The sequence below is a fragment of the Cherax quadricarinatus genome, chromosome 5 (genome assembly GCF_038502225.1).
Source record: "Cherax quadricarinatus isolate ZL_2023a chromosome 5, ASM3850222v1, whole genome shotgun sequence".
Lineage (NCBI taxonomy): Eukaryota > Metazoa > Arthropoda > Malacostraca > Decapoda > Parastacidae > Cherax > Cherax quadricarinatus.
This window is the reverse complement of record NC_091296.1, coordinates 62,903,058-62,929,823: the sequence shown is the minus strand read 5'-3', so window position 1 is coordinate 62,929,823 and position 26,766 is coordinate 62,903,058. Positions and strand designations below refer to the sequence as shown.

General features: G+C 41.6%; 1 protein-coding gene across 10 annotated transcripts in view; it reads right to left on the bottom strand.

The window, feature by feature from the left end:
• Positions 1 to 26,766, bottom strand: part of LOC128685076 (leucine-rich repeat neuronal protein 2) — a 472,917-nt gene that overhangs the window by 10,844 nt on the left and 435,307 nt on the right. For 9 of the 10 annotated variants that reach the window (XM_070103086.1, XM_070103097.1, XM_070103092.1 and 6 more), the window contains 3 exons: positions 14,452 to 14,790; positions 11,471 to 11,625; positions 9,233 to 9,362 (listed from right to left, as the gene is read on the bottom strand). In XM_070103086.1, coding sequence (XP_069959187.1) covers positions 9,233 to 9,362; positions 11,471 to 11,625; positions 14,452 to 14,781 — 615 coding nt within the window. In that variant the 5' untranslated portion in view covers positions 14,782 to 14,790. Of the gene's footprint in view, positions 1 to 9,232; positions 9,363 to 11,470; positions 11,626 to 14,451; positions 14,791 to 17,002; positions 17,366 to 26,766 lie in introns of those variants that run through there. The other variant, XM_053771560.2, reaches the window with a different exon arrangement.

Genomic DNA, 26,766 nt, shown 5'->3' with positions numbered 1-26,766 from the left:
AATTATTAAGACTATTCATTACAGAAACTAAAAATCACAAAGAATAATTAAAAATTACTCAAAATAACCGAGTTATCAAAAATGACAAAAAAAAAAAAAAAAAATACTCCATTTGAACTATGTATTTTTTATTCTACTTGAGAATATGCACTAAAAAACAAAGACAGTTTTAGCACGATACAAGGCTGTTTTCTCTCTTCTGTTTCTTCCCTGTGTGAGGCACATTTATCTTGTATCTCGGATTTTCAAAATTCCGAAAAATCACACTATGGGTACTATTTTCTATGCTGATTCAGAATATACACTTAAAATGTAGACTCAGATCATATTAGCATCATATGAGGCCCTCCTTTCCCAGTAATGTCTAATATGGGAAGCTGATATTTTCATTAAGACTGTTCATTACAGAAAATAACAAAAATCATGAAAAATAAAAAAAAATTACGAAGTTATCAAAAATAATGAAAAGTGCTTAAAAATTAGGAAAAACCCATAAATTATAAACAATAGCTAAACATTACCAAGAAAAAAAAATCACTCCGTTTGAACTATTTTGTATTCTACTTAAGGATATGCACTTAAAAACATAAAAAAAGAAAGTTTCGGCATACAAGGCTGTTTTCTCTCGTCTGTTTCTTCCCTGACTGTTTCTTTTATGGCACATTTATCTTATAAAAACTCTCATAACCTTCCATTAAAGCTATCAGATTTTTTCATGTTTATGGGGAGAAATTGATCCAACGAACAGTGTCATCATAACCATTTTCCATCTTGAGAGAAAGTTTTTTGCCCCCAAAAAATCCCTGAGCTATAGTTAGCGTTTTTTTTTTTTTTTTTGACATTTTTGGCCGGATTTTCAAAATTTCTTAAAATCACACCAGGGGTACTATTTTCTATGCTGATCCAGAATATACAGTTAAAAACATAAAATAAGATCATTTTAGCATCATACGTGGCCCTTCTTTCCCGGTAATGCCTAACAGTGTTAGACTTCAACATCAACCTAGGCCTAACAGATGACCAACATGTAATTGACTTCATTAACAATATGAACAATACACTACTCATACCAGCAATTACAAAACCAACAAGACCGAGATGAGTGCAACCATAACTGACCATATATAAACATACTCATCCCCTTAAAGCCGAGATATCCACAGACAATGCTACTGACCACTTCCCAACTTTCCAAGCAACTAATGGAATTTAATAAGTAACTTCACTGCAGAGCTAAGGCCAATTGACTGGCCTACAGAATTTTTCAGTGAGGTTGGTATCCATGAATGGGTAGACGTATTTCTAAACAAAATATGTAAACTATATAACAAACACTGTCCCATAAAAATTAAACAGGTCACTAACAAAAGCCTAAGTTGCCCATGGCTTACTAACAGCATACTAAGATCCATCAATATGAAACATCAATACGAAAAACAATATATAAGGGGCTTAATAACTAAAGAATTCATCCAACGCTATATGTCAGTCCTCACCAAATTAATCAGAAAGTCCAAGCAACTATATTATTCTAACAGATTCACTGAAGAGAGAGAGGAGATATTAAAAAGGCCTAGAAGACACTCACTCAGATCTTGGGCACCACAAACCGGACAGAATTAGTAATATTGTACTAAGCCAAATGAACCAAAACTCCAGACTATTGATACAGCTAACAAGATAAATGACTTCTTCTTAAACGTAGGATCAAATCTCGCCAGTAAAAATCCAATTACCAATGCCCAAGCTAATGATCAGCTAGATGGAAACTTCCTAACATCCCTCTATCTTGCACCAACAGAGCCCACCATGATTATTAACACCAAAAAAACAAATCAGGAAATGTAACCCAAGTACCACCACTATTGTACAAACGAGCAGCTCAAATCCTTTCACCCACCACTGCATTACTCTTAACAAATCACTAGAAACCAACACTTCCCAGCATTGCTCAAAATAGCAAGGATTACACCAATACACAAAAGTGGTGACCCAACAGATGTAAACAATTATAGGCCAATATCAAACTTGCCTTTACTTTCCAAAATCTTCAAGAAGCTCATACACAAAAGGTTATACTTCATAACATCACAAAGCATCCTCAACCCCTGCCAGTTTGGCTTTAGGAGAAACAAACAAATGATGCAATAACAAAAATGCTTGACCTGCTTTACACAGCACTTGAAAAAACGAATACCTACTTGGACTCTTTTATCGACCTTAAGAAAGCCTTTGATACAGTACACCAAGCATCCTACTCCTCAAGCTTGATCATTACTGTACAAGAGGCCCTGCACTTGCAATTATCAAGTCATACCTTACTAATAGAAAGCAATATGTCTATCAAGGATACAATCTCCTCAACAAGACCCCTGGATACTGGTGTACCACAGGGAAGCATTCTTGGTCCCCCTCCTTTTCCTTTCATACATCAACGACCTCCCAAGTGTATCTCAATAACTTACGCCTATTCTCTTTGCTGACGACATGATTTTTGTCATTTCTCACCCTAATCTAGCCTCACTCAATACTACAGTTAATGAAGAACTTGCAAAAATAGCAACCTGGATGAGTGTCAATAAACTTACACAGAATCTATCATTGCTTAGTTAATCTTAAGTTAATTTTAAGCCTGTCCATAATGCACTGCATACAAGGGGCTTTTGGCATGTACACCCAACTACTATAATTCCTTGTACAACTATGTATCATGTCCAAAAAGAATTTTTTTTTTTTTCAACAAGTCGGCCGTCTCCCACCAAGGCAGGGTGACCCAAAGAGAAAGAAAATCCCCAAAAAGAAAATGCTTTCATCATCATTCAACCCTTTCACCTCACTCACACATAATCACTGTTTTGGCAGAGGTGCCCAGAATATAACAGTAGAGCAAGTGAGGTCCAACTAAACATTATGCTTAACCCTTTCACTGTAGAGACCCCCCCCCTACTCAAAAACTTGCTCTCAGTTTTTAAGAATTTAAAAAAAAAAAAAATCTTATGAAATGATAGAATCTTTCCCCACTGTAATGACACCAAAAGTACGAAAGTTGATTTAGACTTACAGAATTACACTCTCACGAAGTTATTGGTCTTGGCGATATTTACACACTGGTGATTTTGCCAACTTTGAGCCTTATTTTCGACCAATTCCATTGTTCCAGTAGACCAAACTCTCAGCTATTTTGCTAGAACTTCATTCGTTCTATTGAGTACAAGAAACTGCCCATTTACCTATTTCAACTACCCAATAGTGATCAGAAATTGGTACAGTGGACCCCCGGTTAACGATATTTTTTCACTCCAGAAGTATGTTCAGGTGCCAGTACTGACCGAATTTGTTCCCATAAGAAATATTGTGAAGTAGATTAGTCCATTTCAGACCCCCAAACATACACATACAAACGAACTTACATAAATACACTTACATAATTGGTCGCATTCGGAGGTAATCGTTATGCGGGGGTCCACTGTACTTTGGCCAATTTCATATACAATTCAAGTAAGGCCAATTTCAATTTTTTTTTTTTTTTTTTATCACACTGGCCGATTCCCACCAAGGCAGGGTGGCCCGAAAAAGAAAAACTTTCACCATCATTCACTCCATCACTGTCTTGCCAGAAGGGTGCTTTACACTTCAGTTTTTAAACTGCAACATTAACACCCCTCCTTCAGAGTGCAGGCACTGTACTTCCCATCTCCAGGACTAAAGTCCGGCCTGCCGGTTTCCCTGAAACCCTTCATAAATGTTACTTTGCTCACACTCCAACAGCACGTCAAGTATTAAAAACCATTTGTCTCCATTCACTCCTATCAAACATGCTCACGCATGCCTGCTGGAAGTCCAAGCCCCTCGCACACAAAACCTCCTTTACCCCCTCCCTCCAACCTTTCCTAGGCCGACCCCTACCCTGCCTTCCTTCCACTACAGACTGATACACTCTTGAAGTTATTCTGTTTCGCTCCATTCTCTCCACATGTCCGAACCACCTCAACAACCCTTCCTCAGCCCTCTGGACAAGTTTTGGTAATCCCGCACCTCCTCCTAACTTCCAAACTACAAATTCTCTGCATTATATTCACACCACACATTGCTCTCAGACATGACATCTCCACTGCCTCCAGCCTTCTCCTCGCTGCAACATTCATCACCCATGCTTCACACCCATATAAGAGCGTTGGTAAAACTATACTCTCATACATTCCTCTCTTTGCCTCCAAGGACAAAGTTCTTTGTCTCCACAGACTCCTAAGTGCACCACTCACCCTTTTCCCCTCATCAATTCTATGATTCACCTCATCTTTCATAGACCCATCCGCTGACACGTCCACTCCCAAATATCTGAATACATTCACCTCCTCCATACTCTCTCCCTCCAATCTGATATCCAATCTTTCATCACCTAATCTTTTTGTTATCCTCATAACCTTACTCTTTCCTGTATTCACTTTCAATTTTCTTCTTTTGCACACCCTACCAAATTCATCCACCAATCTCTGCAACTTCTCTTCAGAATCTCCCAAGAGCACAGTGTCATCAGCAAAGAGCAACTGTGACAACTCCCACTTTATGTGTGATTCTTTATCTTTTAACTCCACGCCTCTTGCCAAGACCCTCGCATTTACTTCTCTTACAACCCTATGGCCGGTGGCCTGGTGGCTAAAGCTCCCGCTTCACACACGGAGGGCCCGGGTTCGATTCCCGGCGGGTGGAAACATTTCGACACGTTTCCTTACACCTGTTGTCCTGTTCACCTAGCAGCAAATAGGTACCTGGGTGTTAGTCGACTGGTGTGGGTCGCATCCTGGGGGACAAGATTAAGGACCCCAATGGAAATAAGTTAGACAGTCCTCGATGACGCTCTGACTTTCTTGGGTTATCCTGGGTGGCTAACCCTCCGGGGTTAAAAATCCTAACGAAATCTTATCTTATTAAACACTAATATACAGTGGACCCCCGGTTAACGAACTTTTTTCATTCCAGTAGTATGTTCAGGTGCCAGTACTGACCGAATTTTTTCCCATAAGGAATATTGTGAAGTAGATTAGTCCATTTCAGACCCCCAAACATACACGTACAAACGCACTTACATAAATACACTTACATAATTGGTCGCATTTGGAGGTGATCGTTAAGCGGGGGTCCACTGTAATCCCATTAGGGTCCAGAATTAACAATACAAACATTCCTAGCACTAAAATAACATTTTCTCTGTTCATTAGTCACATCTCCAGGCCCTTCTTATATGACGCATGCTTTCCATTTTGAATTTTTATTCACACAAAAAATAGAAGATTTACTGTTATGCACATTACTTCATTATTGTAAAAATGGTATAAATAATATCAGCGCATTTGTGAAAGCATGTTAGACCCACCAACTGATGTGTATTGAACGCGTGACGTGATTTCTTTACTCTTGAACACTGACAAAAATTGAACATTTCTGCTACTTTGAACTCAATTTCAAGGTACTTTTAGACCATAAACCATTCAAAATCATCTCTATTTCCATAATAAATCTTTCATTTATGAAATGAGACCAAGAAAATAATTTTTTTTTAACAAGTCGGCAGTCTCCCACTGAGGCAGGGTGACCCAAAAAGAAAAAATCCCCAAAAAGAAAATACTTTCATCATAATTCAACACTTTCACCTCACTCTCACAATCACTGTTTTTTCAGAGGTGCTCAGAACACAACAGTTTAGAAGCATATACGTATAAAGATACACAACATATCCCTCCAAACTGCTAATATCCCGAACCCCTCCTTTAGAGTGCAGGCATTGTACTTCCCATTTCCAGGACTCAAGTCCGCCTATATAAAAATAACCAGTTTCCCTGAATCCCTTCACTAAATATTACCCTGCTAACACTCCAACAGATCGTCAGGTCCCAAATACCATTCGTCTCCATTCACTTCTATCGAACACGCTCATGCACACCTGCTGGAAGTCAAAGCCCCTCGCCCACAAAACCTCCCTTACCCCTTTCTTCCAACCTTTCCGAAGATGACCCCTACCCTGCCTTCCTTCCCCTACAGATTTATATGCTCTCCATGTCATTCTACTTTGATCCATTCTCTCTAAATGACCAAACCACCTCAACAACCCCTCTTCAGCCCTCTGACTAATACTTTTATTAACTCCACACCTTCTCCTAATTTCCACATTCTGAATTTTCTTCATAAAATTTTACACCACACATTGCCCTTAGACAGGACATCTCCACTGCCTCCAACTGCCTCCTCACTGCTGCATTCACAACCCAAGCTTCACACCCATATAAGAAAATAATACAACCATAAATACCATACAAAAATACACTGCATAGTGTTTTTTTCTCTGCATGCAGCATTTTTTTTTTTTTTATACAGCACGCACTGACCATTCAGGCCTACCAGCTTTCGCCCACAAGATTTGAGACTGCTAGGATTCTGGCGTAATATTACAGGACCGACACTGGCTTGCAAGCTGTAATATTACAGGACTGACAGTGAAAGGCTTAACAACATCCTCATTGCTAAACATAACTAGGGAAAATTCCTGGGTCTGCACCTTGACAGCAACCTGAACTTCAACATCTATATCCAGCACATAACAAAAACAGTATCTAAAAGAGCTGGCATCCTTTCAAAGATATATTACTATGTACCACAAACAGCACTACTTGCACTACAATATTCACTGATCTACCCCTACCTCACCTATGCTATTTGTGCCTGGGGCTCCACAACAACTAATCATCTAAAGCCAATAATAACCCAACAAAAAAACTGCGGTGCGACTGCTCACACAATCCGCAGCTAGACAACACCCCCTTCCCTTTCAAAGAACTAAACCTACTCGCCATACGAAACATCCACTCGTACTATTGTGCAACCTACATTTACAGAACAATCAATTCTAATACAAATCCCGATCTGAAGCACTTTCTTCACAGTTGCAACAGGACCCACAGACACAATACTAGACAATAATCTCTGACATTTCCCATGTCAGGTTAATTTTTTTCAAAAACTCAATGTACAGGTCTCCCTCAACATTCGCGTTTTCAACTTTCATGGGCTTCACACATTCGCGAATTCCCAACTGCCAAATCATATTTAAGTTTCCCACCACCGAGTCCCTACTACCCTCCCTCTGACCCCCAAAACTGGCAGCCAGCCCTCCCACCACTCAGTGTAGCAAGTGTTTTGTTTGTTCATTATTTGCTATTAAACTACAGTACGTATAAATAATGTCAACCCATTCATGACTGAATATTGGAATGGCTATTCGGACAGGTATTGGATGGTGACATCATATGTTTACTCTTGAACATGGCAAAGAATCAAACATCTCTGCTACTTCAATGCTACAATAGCATTGAAGGAAATTATAAAAAAATACGAGGGTTGAAGGAGTGGTGGAAGAAGTGGTTGAGGCATCGTCAGTGTGGCTTTGTTCATGCTGGAGTGAGCATTAGTCTCCACACTCTTCCAAACATTTCACAATAATTCATTGTGTTTGGTGCTTGTAGATTGAGTGCAACTGCTACATAATTAACCATGGGCCCAAAGAAACTTGCTAGTGCCAGCCCTTTGGTAAAGAAATTGAGAAACACAATATAATTGAAGAAAAAAATTGTACCAAAATATAAGGAGTGTGCCACAGAGGTTGGGGCACTGGTGGAGGCAGTGGTATTTAATAAAATACATGTTATTAAACCATAACATGTATGTATTTAGTACAATATTTTACGACATTCTCATGTAATTTATGATTGTTCATGGTTCAACAAGTAAGCAGTATTGTATTATATTTCCCTACAATACATTGGGGCACCAAACATTAGCGATTTTTCAACATTCGCGAGGCTCTTGATCCTCTAACCCTCGTGAATGTTGAGGGAGACCTGTACATAAAAGAACCCAAAATCTGGAACTTCTTTTCTTTCAACAAACCAGCTGTATCCCACCAAGGCAGGGTGGTCCAAAAAGAAAAACAAAAGTTTCTCTTTTTAAATTTAGTAATTTACACAGGACAAGGGGTTACTAGCCCCTTGCTCCCGGCATTTTAGTCGCCTCTTACAACATGCATGGCTTACAGAGGAAGAATTCTGTTCCACTTCCCCATGGAGAAAATCTGAAACTCTCTGCCAGAAATCTCCAGAACCACTGGCTCAGCTAGCATTTTTAAAACTACAGTTAGAAAACACCTTATCTCCTTAACCTATCTAGCCTATCATAAATAAATATGTAAAAACTATACGTGCATTTGCTCAATATCATAAACATAGGTAAAACACTATAATCAATAAATACTTACTCCCAATATCTGTAATCCTCTCAAATGTTAATCATTCCATCGTGTCCACCTTAGGTTAATAATCAAAACTAATTCTCTACCAAACTTATTAATGCCATATAGCATGAACTAATAGAATATTTAATTGTCTTGTATTCATTGTAACTCACCTAATGACAGACTATTCAGTACAGAAAATAACTAAATCATGAATAACTAAAAATTACTCAAAATGACCAAAAGTAATCAGAAATAATGAAAAAGGACTAAAAATGAGAAAACTAAAAATTAGGATGTATGTAAACAAAAGATGACTTATACATAGGGTTTGCTACTATCCAGGGTTTCAGATATCTACAGTAGGTCTTGGAACATATCCCCAGCAGATACGGGGGTCATACTGTATGGCATTTTGCATCTTTTACAATAGTGTCAGCATTTTATACTGTTAATAAACGTGATACATTTTATACAGAAATGGGCAACAGAGTGCACGTTGAAAGCCCCTAATTATGCAGAGCATTTCAGGCAGGCTTAAACCTAACTTAAAGACTACAAGGCCATCTTTATGTCATGCCACGGTACTACAGCCTCTCTTCACTTAGCGACATACTTGTTTACCGACAACTCAGACTTACGACGCACTCTGACCAGTATACATGCCTAAATAATTTATATTAGAGTTGATTTCCTCTATTCTGTTTATTACAACATACAGTACACTACTGTATAAACATTTAAAAATATACCAGAAGTGTCAAATGGTTCAAAGGTGACATTAAAATAATATCAAAGATGGTTGACACAAACCCACTACCATTACAGTATTCTCCTCACTTAGCGACAAATTTATTTACCAATGTGGTCTTAGGAATGAAACTCAGTCATTAAGTGAGGAGAGGCTGTATAGCAATATAAAAAAATATTTGAATAAAATGTCACACTTACAATGAGTTTGGAGAGTCCTAAAAACATGTCGGCTGCCAACGCACTAATGTTATTCTGTGCCAAGTAGAGTTCCTCAAGCTGCCTTTGATTCTCAAAAGTTTTAGGCATCACTTGCATTATCACATTTTTGCTGAAAAACCAAAAAAACATTTGAGGAAAACTAAGCCTATTAAGAAGTTCACTTCTAAACTAAAAAATAAATGGTTGTTTTTTCCAGAGGAAGATGAAGCATCATTCTGAAAATTTTTAAAATGGGTAACTAAAGTTAATGAACTTTAAGCATAGTTTAGCACAGTTAAGTGAAGCTGCTGTGCCAGTTTTGGTGTAAATTTAGCAAATGGCATATTAAATATTTGTATAACTATTTCACCATTTCCAATTTGTAAAAAACTAAACACCACTATTATTTTTTGACTTATCTTCCTCCAATCATTAAAAGACACTATGTCAAATGCTGCTTAGCAAGTGTTGGTCAAAATCACAATACACAAGAAAATATACAACACAAGACTAGCAAATGTATAAATTTGGTATTTAAATTTTGAATTATGAGCATGCATTAAATTAAACCTTTTTAAATACTCCATTGTATATTTATGAAGATTCTCCAATGTTTAGCCTTATTTATAATTACTTTTTTAATTGTTTATTTATAAATATCACAGCAGAAGAGAATCATGCAAATTATGATTTAAAAATTAAGAACAGCCTCTATAATGCTTTTCACATTGTTAAAATTCAGTGTTGAAGCTGTGCAAATTACTATAAATTGGAAACTCATTCAAAAGAGTAATCTTCAGCAAAGAATCTTCAATGGTTTTTTTAATTACTATGAAAAATTTTAACGAGAGTTTAAGGGAAGCTTGATAGATCCTTATTACCTAGAGTATACCTGTAGAGGGTTTCTGGGGTCAATGCCCCCACGGCTCAGTCTGAGACCAGACTTCATGGTGGATCAGGAATATTGTCCAGTTAATCATAACCATAATATTTTTTTAAGGGGTAGACTGGTAAGCCAGCAGAAGGCCTCGGTCTGATGACCAAAAGCTCCAGCTGTGGATTAACACATGACTAAGACCTGCGTCAGGAAACACTCGTCCTATTTCCTGACAAACCTTACCTAACCTAACTGGCAGCGTCATCATCTTTATGCTACTCAATCCATACCCAATGAAGGGCAATAAACCCATAGGGATCATACAGTACCTAGGTATAAGGGAGGCATTCAGGTTTGATCCAAGGGAAAATCACTAGGGTAGTGCAAAGGAAGGCTTCAGGCTAAAAAATTCCTTCAGCTCCCCAATGAAAAATAGTGATACTAATAATACCACTGCTTTAAAAAAAAGTCTTCTACCTTCCTTCTAATTAGATACCTATAAGTCTTCCCCAAGTATAGAAATTCTGCCTCTGTCACTGGGAGAGCATGTCTAATTCCTCAGGTCAAAAGCTTCACCAGCATCAAGGAATGTTGCCCGAGGGATGCCTGATGAAGATCAACGTTTAACTGGTTGCTGATAATTTTCAACCAGTTTAATGGACATATTAATCAGTGTGTAATAACAATTGTTTATTACAATTATTTTACACATTTACAATTAATCAGCAATGATAATTTTGTTTTACAATCAACATCTTTGAAGTCTTCAGAAAATATGCAAGAGAAAATGTAAATTTAACAAATCAGAGATGCTTAAGTAAATTACTACTATACATCAAAGTAAAATGCACCGAGATATACGTTTGAATTCTTTAACACGAAACGTTCAGAAATTGCTGCTGGGTAATGCACAAGAAAAATGGTGTAAAATGAAGAGGTACTGCATATTTGTAACACTTCAGATTCAAACTGGATATTAACTTGCCAGTGAACACCAATATACTGTGATACCAGATTTCACAAGAGTGGAGAATTAAGTTTTTTCACAGTAATATGCAGCCAGTTTCATTCACTAAGAAATTAAAAGGTAAAATTAAAGCCATGTACAGAACTTAATTTCTAGTTTAGGGTGCTATTGACTGCTACAGAAAGGTTAAAATACTATCAAAAATTCTTGTATGCTAATGAGGATTTATTAAACATTCACATGCAACAATGAGAATTTTAACCTTTTTTAATTAAGTAAACTGTTAAATGTCAAAGTACATTAAAGAAATGGAATTCTATGTAACTATTTTACTCTTACACTATGTACTGTAAGTCCTTGTTGAGCACTATGCCAGTGATCTTAAAACACCAACCTAAGATTAACATGACGGAGATCCAGGTACCAGTGCAGTGAATTTATGTCCAGTGTGTGAATTTCTGTGCCATACATGGTAAGCTGCTGCAGTGCTGGGTTGAAGGTCAGTGGCAGAACATCAATTTTTGATGGCTCACAGCGGACAACAAGGGCCTGGAATGAACAATACAAGTCAATAATGGGTCTTGAGCAGCTGATGCAACCCTTATTGTAATAATTATATGTAACAATACCAACAAATACACGAGGAAGATTTCCATCTACACAATAGCCTATAGTTTAGCAGAAGTGTTTCAACAATAAAGATACCCAACTGTTGCACATGCATCTTGCTCTCAACCTTTACTGCATGTTATACTGTGTATAATTCAAACTTCTCCACAGTGTGTGAGAAAGAGGAAGGGGAAAGGAGAAATTATGAGAGCCATTGGTTGAACAGTCAATTCCAATAGTCTTGAACACCAAGCTTGTCACCATTAATTCTCACAGCTGTATAGCCACACTGGTTGTAGCGCACATGTAAAAAAAATAACCACCACTCCTCACTCTGACCCCTGTAGGTCACTCAGCCATAAAAAAAAAAAAACTACATACAAGTGGGCCCACTTTACAACACTGCACTTTACGGTATTTTGCTAACGCAGCAGTTTTCAAATAGTATACCCATTCCTCATTTATTCAGACTCCCTACAATAAATATATGTATTCACCACTCACTATAAGCTAAGGATAAAAATATTTTAAGGTAATAAGTGTACTATGTTATGGGGCTATAGGACCCAACATGTATTTATGTAACTAAGTAGCAGTTACTTATTATTTGGAATACCTAATTATATTAAACTGCTGGGGGCACAACTGCCTTAATTCTGTCATGAGAGCAGATCACTCTTATGGAGAAAAAGCCAGTCGAGTCAAGCCCTGTATTTCATTACGAATAGGTTCTACTATAAACTCGCACAATTAAAAGAGAGATTATAAAGACAGTACAGTGGACCCCCGGTTAACGATATTTTTTTCACTCCAGAAGTATGTTCAGGTGCCAGTACTGACCAAATTTGTTCCCATAAGGAATATTGTGAAGTAGATTAGTCCATTTCAGACCCCCAAACATACACATACAAACGCACTTACATAAATACACTTACATAATTGGTCACATTCGGAGGTAATCGTTATGCGGGGGTCCACTGTATTTCTTTTTAAAAGTAAGATAAGGTATAATAATGGAAAAAACAATTATTGTAGTAGTTAAAGAATTGTGCATGTCGATGTTCTTTTGTTGTGTAAAAGGTGGGGAGGAGGCTGGGTGGTTCTCTCACTTCTTGTGGTGGTGCCAACATGGCACAAGGACCCTTTCCCCCACTCTTACTTCTGGGCAAGATGTGAGTGCCTAGGAGGTAAGATTTGTACTTGACTATTTTTTGAAGATTGTGACTATTATACCCCGAGTGGCTACAGTGTGTCAAAACAATGGTAAGGCCATTTAAAAAAAAATTACTAATCGTTTCAGATAGGACCATGTGATTGTACTGGCTGAGCTCAGACAGAGGGTGTGCATGCCTTGCTATAAACAGGAAAATGCTTAACTTGTATATTCTGTACATACCTGTCTAGAATATATTCCTATTTTTGTATTAATAGTTTAAATAACCTGTTGAGAGGATTTGTGAACAAAATCTAGAGAGTGAGGATGACTAACCATGAATGTATGTATTCCCTAGACTTTATAAGGCCTTATTTAAGCCACTGAAGTAAAAAGGGACAACGTAACATACTGTTTATGCATCTTTTAGGCCTAGCTTTACTGCTCACTTAATATACATCAGACTTTTTTATGCATCTCAAGTGAAAGAAAAGGCTGTTTCACTTTACAGTGATTTTCACTTTACAGGAGTAGCCCAGAACCAAATCTGTTGTATAAGTGGGGCCCTGCCTGTATGTACAACACAACATAAAAGCAATGATAAAATTAATAAGCAGTAACAACAACAAATACACATCCAACAAATACTATCATACCAAAATAACCAGCATCAATTTAAAGCCCCCATTAAATTATTAATATTAAAAGAGACTTCTAAAAGTTCCCCAAGGTCCCTACAGGCACCTTTGCAATTACAAAAAATCATGACAAAGGTGAAACACCTTTGTACTTAGGTATTAGGATGCCTGCCCATACATCTCGCCCTGGATTCACATCCAGGTCCTTTTGGGTGAGAGATCAGTTCTCTACCACTGAGCTACAAGACACCTGTGACTGGCTTTGCAGGCTTTTTTAATCTCTCTGTGCAGCCTTTGGTCAGACTTTGTTGATCTGCCTGTTCAACCACTGAGTAGGAGCAAGATTCACAGGTGAACAGCTGCCAGAGATTAGAAATACAGTTATAGAGGATTCAAAGATGGGGGGGGAAGAGGGGAAGAAGGAAGGAGGGCAGGGAGGAAAACAGGGCAATAGAAGGAGAGGAAAAAAATGGGAGGGGGGAAAAAGGGAAAAAGAGGGGAGAAAAGGAGGGGAGGGGGAGAAGAGAAAATGAGGGAGGGGAAGAAAGGGAAAAAGGAGGAGGGAAGAAAGGAAAAGGAGGGGAAGGGGAGAAAGAAAGTGAAGGGGCAGATAGATGGGGAGGGGAGGGAAAGATATCCCATGGTTTGGTTGGTAGCGCGCACAGGTACCATACCAAGTGTCCGTGGTTCGATCCCCGGCACAGGTGGAAACGTTGGTGGTATTTCCTTACACCTGCTGTCCCTGTTCACTTAGCAATAAGTAAGTGACCGAGTGTTAGTCTACTGTTGCAAATGGCATCCCACGGGGCAGGGAGGTAGTATACCACCTTAGCTAGGGCTGGGCTGTGAATGAGCTGAGGCAGGTTATTAAGAGCTCTTGGCTTTTAAATGAAAAAAGGAACTCTTATCCTAACCCTGAAATACCACCGAGCGCTAGAGAGAAAAAATCGTGAATTAGACTGGAGTATCTCTCACCTCATCATCACAGGTACAGTTGCCAGGACAGATAGCCACACAAGGGGTGATGAACGACCCCACAAGCATCAGGCAGTAGATGGCCAAAGACGGCACCAACATCTGTGGCACTTGTCTTCGAAACAATGTGGTGGTGGCAGCAGGGCAGTGCGAGACAGGGGCACCCTTGTGCATCCCCCCTCTATGTTGCTGCTGCTGTGCCCTGCAATGTGACGTGTCTAGTTGGCTGTGTTGCTGCTGGTGCTGCTGCTGCTGCTGTTCCAGCTGGCACCGTTTCACTGGCTCTTGCCTTGCTGTCTCGTCTCCCTGATGTCTCTCCATGGCAGCCATGGTCGGCAGCTGAAACACAAAAGGAACATTATCACAAATCGCCATTACGACATACTGATGTACGAGACGATAGCATTGCAATATGCTGAGTACCCAAGCGGAATACCAGTCTATATAATGAGATGGGTTTCAAGCACTGAAACAACACAACTTTTCGATACATTTCGAAGTTAAAGAGGATGATATTACATGGAATAGTTTGGAGATGGCGACTCTGCCAAACTTTTGTGGATCATTGTTTTAACTTAGTGAAACTGTCGGGGCATCTGCTCACAGGATGGAGAGTGGCAAGAACAAGTTTTTATTGCAAGATATTGTAGGGAAGACAATATTTCCCGAGCATTTCTTGAGAATAGCTGAAGTTGCTCAGAAACTTGGAGCTGGTATACATCACAATAAGTTCTATATTAACAAAATAGAAAGCTCTACGAGACAACTTTGAACGAGGTGTGTTTTCTTTATAAAAGATACATGGTGCTTTGTTCCGAGGAGAAACTCGTTAATGACACTTGACTGAACTCGATTCATTCTCCTCCCTTCATGACATGCACTCTTCAACCTCAAATCTAAATTACTGGCTACTGGACGCGGTTAGCCGGTATACGCAACTATTATATAGCATATTATATAAAACGCTGAACAGGGGTGTCGTGGCTAGACTGATAGTGCACTCAGTGTACATAACGAGTGTCTGGTTCAATCCCCGGCACGGGGGAAACTTGTACATGTTTCCTCATACTGCCTGCCGGTTCACCTAGCAGTAAGTAGGTATCTGGGTATTAGTCTACTGTTGTGGGTCGCATCCTGGGGGACATGATTAAAGGACTCCAATGAAAATAAGAGTCCTCGATGACGCAATGTATCCTGCGTGGCTAACACTCCGGGTTAAAAATTACAACAAAATCTTTGTATTTTTTAGCGAGGCACGAAGTCACACTTGCGACAGAGGCATTACACGGGAGAGGATGACTACCAAAATGTCTTAACAATACGATGAACATGCCTGTGTTTGACATACAAGACTCATTATAAGCCTTCATATATCTCCACATTAATTATACTGGCATCCGAGGTAACATTTCCCGAAAACATCAACAGGTAAACCATACCACGGGAGGGATTGAACCCGCGGTCAGAGAGTCTCAAAACTCCAGACCGTCGCGTTAAGCCGCTGGTCCAGTGGTTAACTGGACGGTCAGTGGCCCGTGGTATGGTTTGTTTGCAATCGTGTCATTACGATTTCGTGAGTCATCAACAGGTAGATAGATTCCGACCACTGCATCACTACTCATCACCATCAGGCTCCACCACACCATCAACAGGCTCCACCACACCACTAACTACCATCGAGGTCTACAAACTGCTGCCAATAGGTGAAAAATAACACTGCCTAACTTGCGTGTGTTCAACAGGGAAGCAGTTATGAAAGCTGTTCATGTAAACGAGAAAACAGGGAAAAAAATCGGGTTGGTTTCAGTGGGATGGCTCGTGGCTCAACTGATAACACCTTCAGCTTAACACAAAACAACTTGGGTTATGTTCTAGCATAAATAGAAACGTTGGGCATGTTTCCTTACCCCTGCTGCCCATGTTCGCCCTCCAATAATATTTATGTCTACAAGTAGATGTACAAGGTATATAGGCCAAGCTGACATCAATGACATACTACTATATAGAAAGCCCCTTGTTATGCAGAGCATTTCGGGCAAATTAGGCCAGTTTTATCCCCAGGATGCGACCCACACCAGTCAACTAACACCCAGGTACCTATTTTACTGATAGGTGAACATGGACAGCAGTTATCATCGGGAAAAGTCCTAATGTTTCCAGCCGTACCAGGGATCGAACCACAAACCTCAGTGTGAGAGCTGAGGGCGCTACCAGCCGAGCTACGGGACCTGGGTGGGTCACATCCTGGGTCTTGGGTTACTAATTCTCAGGGTTAATTATCCAAACAAATTTTTGTTGGTCAGTCAGGCGGTGTAATTTCCTTTAAAACATTGTGCTACTGTATGAACTAATTATTTCGTAGCTACGCACTGTCACTTCTCATACCAGTGTTCCCAGGTTCCACACCAGTGTTCCTCACCCCAGGCTCTCCAGTATTCTCTTATCGACGCAGAAACAATAAAAATATGTAATATACTGAATAAGAGACCTTGAAGTCAGCGTTAGTTTATCAAATAAAAGAAAACTTGAGTGAGCGAGTCAGAATACTAACACCCGTCAGCAGATTCTACCACACACTGCTGACATAAATGAACTATTCACTATAAGTGTCATGAACTACTGTGTGTGTTCGTAGGTGGTGACGGGGTGGTAACCTCCCTGTGACTGGAGTAGGGGCACTCTCCTCCCTGTGACTGGAGTAGGGGCACTCTCCTCCCTGTGACTGGAGTAGGGGCACTCTCCTCCCTGTGACTGGAGTAGGGGCACTCTCCTCCCTGTGACTGGAGTAGGGGCACTCTCCTCCCTGTGACTGGAGTAGGGGCACTCTCCTCCCTGTGACTGGAGTAGGGGCACTCTCCTCCCTGTGACTGGAGTAGGGGCACTCTCCTCCCTGTGACTGGAGTAGGGCAGGCACCCACCACACCACTGACTGACTGCAGTGACTACCTCAAGCCAGTCAGGTGATAACTTCCTTATCTCCCTCTTTCTTATCTGTTCACCTCTAGCTTCTCACACGCACAGGTGTACCCCCCCCCGGCTCACTTGGCTCTTCAAAAGGCCCTTCGCCCTGGCTCTTCCCCCCTCCCCCTGGGTCCTCCCTTACCCTCTGGATAAACTAATCTACGAGTGGCCAGCGATTATGGCACTTCCGGTCTCTCCTGTCAGCTGCCTGATGAACTTTAGTTTACCTTCTGACACACAAGGGTAGACACTCCGAGGTGTCCCTGTTTGCAGATGACGAAGTTGATGAGAAGAGTTCATTCGATCGAAGACCAGGCAGAACTACAAAGGGATCTGGACAGGCTGCAGACCTGGTCCAGCAACTGGCTCCTGGAGTTCAATCCCACCAAGTGCAAAGTCATGAGGATTGGGGAAGGGCAAAGAAGACCGCAGACGGAGTACAGTCTAGGGGGCCAGAGACTACAAACATCACTCAAGGAAAAAGATCTTGGGGTGAGTATAACACCAGGCACATCTCCTGAAGCGCACATCAACCAAATAACTGCCGCAGCATATGGGCGCCTGGCAAACCTCAGAATAGCATTCCGACATCTTAATAAGGAATCGTTCAGGTCCCTGTACACCGTGTACGTTAGGCCCAAATTAGAGTATGCGGCACCAGTTTGGAACCCACACCTAGCCGAGCATGTAAAGAAACTAGAGAAAGTGCAAAGGTTTGCAACAAGACTAGTCCCAGAGTTAAGAGGTATGTCCTATGAGGAGAGGTTAAGGGAAATCAACCTGACGACACTGGAGGACAGGAGAGATAGGGGGGACATGATAACGACCTACAAAATACTGAGAGGAATTGACAAGGTGGACAAAGACAGGATGTTCCAGAGACTGGACACAGCAACACGGGGGGACAGTTGGAAGCTGAAGACACAGATGAATCAAAGGGATGTTAGGAAGTATTTCTTCAGCCACAGAGTAGTCAGGAAGTGGAATAGTTTGGGAAGCGATGTAGTGGAGGCAGGATCCATACATAGCTTTAAGCAGAGGTACGATAAAGCTCATGGTTCAGGGAGAGTGACCTAGTAGCGACCAGTGAAGAGGCGGGGCCAGGAGCTTGGACTCGACCCCTGCAACCTCAACTAGGTGAGTACAGCAGCACTAGCAGACACAGCAGCAGTGCCAGTACACGCAGCAGTAGCAGCACCAGCGCCACCACACACAGCAGCAGCAGCGGCAGTAGCAACACTAGGACACAGCAGTGGCAGCAACAGGACACAGCAGCAGTGGCGGCAGCAACACTAGGACACAGCAGCAGTGACAGCAACAGCAGAACTGGGCAACTGGGTCGCTGACACACAGACCGAGCTATGATTCGTACGACACGAACCACGACTGGTCACAGACCTCTTCCACAAAGCAACCAGGAGATGTTGTCGCTGCATCGACAGATATAAAAATTAGGTGATAAAAAAAACAAGCAAGGGTTAGGAAAACCTGGCATCTAGGAGAAATGCCTGAGGTGCCAGCAGCACTCAGGCATTAATGAGTTATGACAAACTGTAGCTCGATTGTTAGCGCATTCAGCTCTCACAATGAGAAACCACGACACGGGCAGGGATTGAACTCGCGATGAGTCGTAAAATTCCAGACCGACGAGTTAGCTACTGTGCCAGCTGGCTACAATAAGTGTCATCCAACTAGGTATATTTATACACCATAGGATGGTTAGCATAGGCACCACTGTGACCACAGATGCAAGTTTTTACTGATGAATCTCCGGCCAGAGTAGCCTGGAGTTTTACGACTCACTCACCGCGAGTTCAATCCCCACCCGTATCGTGGTTTGTTTGCAATCGTGTCATTATGATTTGAGTCGCACACAGGTCCGGGGATCGATTCCCCAGCACGGCTGGAAAACATTTGGACGTGTTTCCATAAGACATCTGCTGTCCCTGTTCACCCATCAGTTGGTGTGAGTCGAATCCTGGGACAAAACTGATGTAATTTGCCCGAAATCCTCTGCATAACAAGGGGCTTTCTATACAGTAGTATGTCATTGATGTCAGATAGGACTGTATACCTTGTACATGTACTTGTAGAAATAATTATTAATTATATTATTATATTACTTATTATTATTATTATTATTATTATTATTATTATTATTATTATTATTGTTATTATTATATGTCGACCCTCCGACACCACTCCTGGGTCCTCAGGTGACCAATGCTAATACTTCCACCACAAGACACCCAATGATGTACCACCTGCTGGTCTACCAGATGGTCCACCCCTCTATGGGTGATGCACACGCACACCAAGAAAGAGCACCATGACAAACACCTAGGATACACCACCAGGACGCAAAAAAAAAAAATTACCAGGACACATTCACACAATAAAATACCAGGACAAAACAGGCAACAATTATCCGTGCCACTAGGTCCCACAGACTGGGAACTGCCTGCCGGCGAGCACTAATCTCAACAGCGATAATTCGATTATTAGGTGTCACTGCTGGTAATAATAGCAGTTCACTACACCAAGACGAGACTGGCGACTCCCCTCCACAGTGCTGCACTGATGTTGCAGCAGCACTGTGCCTGCTGCCTGACACCCTCTACCAACAGTTACTGCCAGGACACTGTCAATGCTGTTACTGCTGCCTATACCTATCAGTGAACCTTTCGCACAACGAACACACACACTCCCTCCCTCCTTCTAATACCCCATACCCCTCTTTCCCTCTAATTCTCCCCCACTCCTTCCACCCTACCACACAAAGCTAGGAAACCACAAGCTGGTAGGGAAATTAGGAACTAGACCCCCCCCCCTTCCTTCCTCATACACGCTGATGGAGATTTCTCCATTAAAAAGTCGATTTATGCTGTGTCTGTTACAGACCATGGTTTAAACCTTGATAATAGATACCAACAAACTGATTTAGAAAGACACGTAAGCAAACACCAGAACATATTTGAAAACGTTTCGGCCCTGGGACCTTGATCACTTCAAGCTTGAGGAGTAGGATGCTATGATCTACTGTATCAAAAGCTTTCTTAAGGTCGATAAAGAATCCAAGCGGGTATTCATTTTTTCCAGTGTTGTGTAAAGTAGGCCTAGTATTTTTTATTATTGTGTCATTTGTGTTTTTGTTTCTTCTGAAGAAAAACTGGCAGGGGTTAAGGATGCTTTGTCCAAGTTGGACCGAAACGTCGTCGTAAGCTCCTCTCTCCTATGTGTGGGTTATCTGCGTATTACGCCACCATCCATTATTACCACACCAAAATCTCTGTCTCGCTACATCTTAAGGAAGGAGGGGGGAGAGAAGCTCTTATGAATACATAATAAAAATCTTTACTTATTTATACTCAACGAAAGTACACATACCCTGACTCTCTACGCGAACCAAAAGTCAAGTACGCAGTAATATATCTACTCAGCCAGATCTCACAGTAACTATGGACGCCCAGTAGAAACCAAGCAATTCTCACATGCTGGAGCCAGCATGCAATACTGCACTAGGACATGTGCAACGGTTAGGTATCTATTCCGAAACGTTTCGTCTACACAATAAGCTGCTTAAGTCGAATACAGAGGTAACAGAAGCAGCAGAGATGTGAAGACGATGTGATCAGTCCATCACCCTGGAAGACGTAGTTTTGAGGTGATCAGTCTCTCAGCCTGGAGAGATCTGCTCATATATACTCATGAAAGTCAGTGTCCAAAGATTCCAGCCGCCCTTTGGTCTGAGATAAGAACATAAGAAAGGAGGAACACCGTAGCAGGCACCTACTCCAAGGCTGAGGGACTGATTACCTCACCTTCTGTATATAGTTCTACTGTCTTCAAGTTATGTCCTGGAATTTGTATTGATCAAGCCACTGGATGGCGAAACGTCTACAATAAAGATATCCAGATGTTGCACATGTGTCTTAACTTTCATATCGTCGGTATTTTATACATTTCTTGCACAACTTGGAGAAAGTATTTGAGGTGGTCAGTCCCTCAGCCTGGAGACGAGTTCAGTTCCATGGTCTGGAGACGTGAAGCTGAAGCATGAGAACAAAGTCTTAAATACCGTCGAAGGTGAGGTGGAAGATCTCGAAGAGGACGACGACGAAGTTAGCCAGGGAGTAAAGGTTCCACTCTTGCCCTGGTCTGAAATGTCTGACCAATAGGAAGTCTACAGAACCAGATTCGATGCCAGTGACTATTCCTTGGATCAAGAGCCCAACACTCGCATCAAGAAACCCTCAAAGGATCAATTATCTGATGCATATTATAAATGAGCGAGTGGCTAATTTTAATGGCGGTTCAATTAACCGAATTTAAATTGGATAAAATAATTACTTTTTCAATTAGCGCTCTATTAAGGCAATTAATTACATCTGGTCAGAAAGGTTCAATTGAACGAGGTGTTACTACCCCAGTGTTAGTAGCTACAACAATGCTTTAATTACTGTTACATTATTATTATTATTATTATTATTATTATTAAAAAGGTCATTTATAGTCTGGGATACGAGAGGTAATCGGGTTAGATTCGAGGAAGGGAAAGGCAATTCCAATTTATTTGAGCAAGAATCAGTCACCAGTGTCAGCGACGCCACGACTGACACCAGGGGAAGAACACACAATCTTGGAACCATCACTCGTCCGTACATCCAAGAATCTCGACCAGAAGAACGGCTTTCACAATGTAGGTGAACCCTCTGCCAGGAAACTATCGTTATCCTACAAAGCCACAACCCTACTTGCCCATTCCGTGCAGATTCTTCTCAATCGAAGCTCTCTTCAGCATTCCCCACCCTACTCTTCGCGTCACTATATAGTTCACTACATACACTCATGCTCTCTCTGCTCAGGTAGATCTGTTTGTGACTTGATCGAAATGTAGTCAATAAAGCACCGCATTATACAGAGTTTGTGTATTTTTTCCACTCGGCAGGCCATTACACAACTAACCCCAGTGTCAGGAGAATTTCTCCTCCTGACAAAACAAAATATTCCTTAAAAATGCTGATAAAGTCAGCTTTTTTTGCATTAAAGCAAAAAAATCTCTGCGACAAGTTGGGTTTCAGTTGAGATAGAAAGAGAAGAAAAACGAGTTGGGGGTTCCCATAGCTGATGAACCAGCAATATCTTTACCATACCTTCGTTACCCAGCTCTTATAGTCTCCCAGCTCAAGCTGACACATTTCAACACCGCGTATGAGCACCAATCTGCGTAATGGAACATGAAAGGGGAACCTAACTAGCTGTCGTTCTCACTGTGTTACTATCATATAGAATAGTGTAGCAGCACACTACCACCATACTATTAATTATATAATATATATATATATGTCGTGCCGAATAGGTAAAATTGGCCAAATCAGCAAGAACTCATTTAAAATTAAGTCCTTTCTAAAAAAAATTCTTGTACGTTTAAATATTTTCTTTTTTTTCCATTTATGTAAATGTATAAATTAATAATTTTGTACCAAAAGAACCTAAGAAAACTCACCTAACCTTACTATAACGAGGGCAGTTTAATTTAGCCTAATTCAACAAAATATATTTTAAACAAGTTTACAATAATTTAATAATAAACGAACAATTAAATATATTTTTTCGTTAGGTTCAGAATGATTTTAGCGAAGTTATTGCATACACAAATTTTCGCTTGGTGAAAGTTATTAATTTTAGGGCTACCCTACCTTGGTGAGAAACAGCCCATGTGTTAATGTATGTGTGTACACCGTCATTAAATGCCACAGTAGAGATCACTTAACCCCTGCCCCAGGCTTTCTCAGCAGCCTCTTCCCCAGCCAGGCTCTCTTAGCAGCCGGAGCAAAGCTCTCTCAGCAGCCGAGACATGCTCTCCCAGCAGCCCTCCCGGGCCTACTTAGCCTCGCAAAATTCACATCATGTTGCAAGTGTTTCCCTGTCAGAATTTTATGATGGAGTGAGTTTCAACTTTCTCTGGGCCGCCATTATCTGTCAGAATCTTGTTCTTGGCCACCAAGTTTTACGTCAGATTTTCTGTAAACCATAAATCTCCATATTTTTATAAGGCGGACTGGTGAGTGGGGATAGCGAGGGGTATTGAGAGGGAGGAGTGGGGGAGAGGGAGGAGTGGGAAAGAGGGAGGGGGTTGGAGTTGAGTAAAGAAGGTATGAGCTAAGAGGAACGATGATAACAGCGTGAAGAGATGTGGGCAAGAGAAGGGAACAAATGTAAAGAAAAACGAGAGACAGAAGCGATATTGTTTTATGTACATCTGAGAGATGTGCATTTATTTTCCTCTCACTAAATATCTGAGAGGTGTATTGCTATGTATACACAGAAGCTGCTGTGGCCCTGTGGCCTGGTGGCTAAAGCTCCCGCTTCACACACGGAGGGCCCGGGTTCGATTCCCGGCGGGTGGAAACATTCGACACGTTTCCTTACACCTGTTGTCCTGTTCACCTAGCAGCAAATAGGTACCTGGGTGTTAGTCGACTGGTGTGGGTCGCATCCTGGGGGACAAGATTAAGGACCCCAATGGAAATAAGTTAGACAGTCCTCGATGACGCACTGACTTTCTTGGGTTATCCTGGGTGGCTAACCCTCCGGGGTTAAAAATCCGAACGAAATCTTATCTTATCTTATATACACTGAACGAGGCAGGGAGTGGTATGGTCAGCTCTCAGCGGCTTTGCATCCAGACTTTACTGTGATCTTTATTTTAGAAATTAGAAAGTATTCCCCACTTGCGGAGTACAGGTGATATGCGGCCTTAATGATCCTTGTGCAGTAAATAGTATTTGTCTAAAACCTAAAACAATCAAGGACCCCAATGGAAACAAGTCACTGCCTTTTTGGGTTATCATAGGTTCTCTACACTTATGCTGCTATGTATGATAATCTATGTAACTGTATTTGTGTATACCTAAATAAATTTACCTAGACAGCTGGGGGAGGAGTTACAGAAGACATATATATATATGTGTGTATGTGTGTGTGTGTGTGTGTGTGTGTGTACTCGCCTAGTTGTACTCACCTAGTTGAGGTTGCGGGGGTCGAGTCCGAGCTCCTGGCCCCGCCTCTTCACTGATCGCTACTAGGTCACTCTCCCTGAGCCGTGAGCTTTATCGTACCTCTGCTTAAAGCTATGTATGGATCCTGCCTCCACTACATCGCTTCCCAAACTATTCCACTTACTGACTACTCTGTGGCTGAAGAAATACTTCCTAACATCCCTGTGATTCATCTGTGTCTTTAGCTTCCAACTGTGTCCCCTTGTTACTGTGTCCAATCTCTGGAACATCCTGTTTTTGTCCACCTTGTCAATTCCTCTCAGTATTTTGTATGTCGTTATCATGTCCCCCCTATCTCTCCTGTCCTCCAGTGTCGTCAGGTTGATTTCCCTTAACCTCTCCTCGTAGGACATACCTCTTAGCTCTGGGACTAGTCTTGTTGCAAACCTTTGCACTTTCTCTAGTTTCTTTACGTGCTTGGCTAGGTGTGGGTTCCAAACTGGTGCCGCATACTCCAATATGGGCCTAACGTATACGGTGTACAGGGTCCTGAACGATTCCTTATTAAGATGTCGGAATGCTGTTCTGAGGTTTGCTAGGCGCCCATATGCTGCAGCAGTTATTTGGTTGATGTGCGCTTCAGGAGATGTGCCTGGTGTTATACTCACCCCAAGATCTTTTTCCTTGAGTGAGGTTTGTAGTCTCTGACCCCCTAGACTGTACTCCGTTTGCGGCCTTCTTTGCCCTTCCCCAATCTTCATGACTTTGCACTTGGTGGGATTGAACTCCAGGAGCCAATTGCTGGACCAGTTCTGCAGCCTGTCCAGATCCCTTTGTAGTTCTGCCTGGTCTTCGATCGAGTGTATTCTTCTCATCAACTTCACGTCATCTGCAAACAGGGACACCTCAGAGTCTATTCCTTCCGTCATGTCGTTCACAAATACCAGAAACAGCACTGGTCCTAGGACTGACCCCTGCGGGACCCCGCTGGTCACAGGTGCCCACTCTGACACCTCGCCACGTACCATGACTCGCTGCTGTCTTCCTGACAAGTATTCCCTGATCCATTGTAGTGCCTTCCCTGTTATCCCTGCTTGGTCCTCCAGTTTTTGCACCAATCTCTTGTGTGGAACTGTGTCAAACGCCTTCTTGCAGTCCAAGAAAATGCAATCCACCCACCCCTCTCTCTCTTGTCTTACTGCTGTCACCATGTCATAGAACTCCAGTAGGTTTGTGACACAGGATTTCCCGTCCCTGAAACCATGCTGGCTGCTGTTGATGAGATCATTCCTTTCTAGGTGTTCCACCACTCTTCTCCTGATAATCTTCTCCATGATTTTGCATACTATACATGTCAGTGACACTGGTCTGTAGTTTAATGCTTCATGTCTGTCTCCTTTTTTAAAGATTGGGACTACATTTGCTGTCTTCCATGCCTCAGGCAATCTCCCTGTTTCGATAGATGTATTGAATATTGTTGTTAGGGGTACACATAGCGCCTCTGCTCCCTCTCTCAATACCCATGGGGAGATGTTATCTGGCCCCATTGCCTTTGAGGTATCTAGCTCACTCAGAAGCCTCTTCACTTCTTCCTCGGTTGTGTGCACTGTGTCCAGCACTTGGTGGTGTGCCCCACCTCTCCGTCTTTCTGGAGTCCCTTCTGTCTCCTCTGTGAACACTTCTTTGAATCTCTTGTTGAGTTCTTCACATACTTCCCGGTCATTTCCTGTTGTCTCTCCTCCTTCCTTCCTTAGCCTGATTACCTGGTCCTTGACTGTTGTTTTCCTCCTGATGTGGCTGTACAACAGTTTCGGGTCAGATTTGGCTTTCGCTGCTATGTCATTTTCATATTGTCTTTGGGCCTCCCTTCTTATCTGTGCATATTCATTTCTGGCTCTACGACTGTTCTCCTTATTCTCCTGGGTCCTTTGCCTTCTATATTTCTTCCATTCCCTAGCACACTTGGTTTTTGCCTCCCTGCACCTTTGGGTAAACCATGGGCTCATCCTGGCTTTTTCATTACTCCTGTTACCCTTGGGTACAAACCTCTCCTCAGCCTCCTTGCATTTTATTGCTACATATTCCATCATCTCATTAACTGGTTTCCCTGCCAGTTCTCTGTCCCACTGAACCCCGTTCAGGTAGTTCCTCATTCCTGTGTAGTCCCCTTTCTTGTAGTTTGGCTTCATTCGTCCTGGCCTTCCTGCTTCTCCCTCCACTTGTAGCTCTACTGTGTATTCGAAGCTTACAACCACATGGTCACTGGCCCCAAGGGGTCTTTCATATGTGATGTCCTCGATATCTGCACTACTGAAGGTGAATACTAAGTCCAGCCTTGCTGGTTCATCCTCTC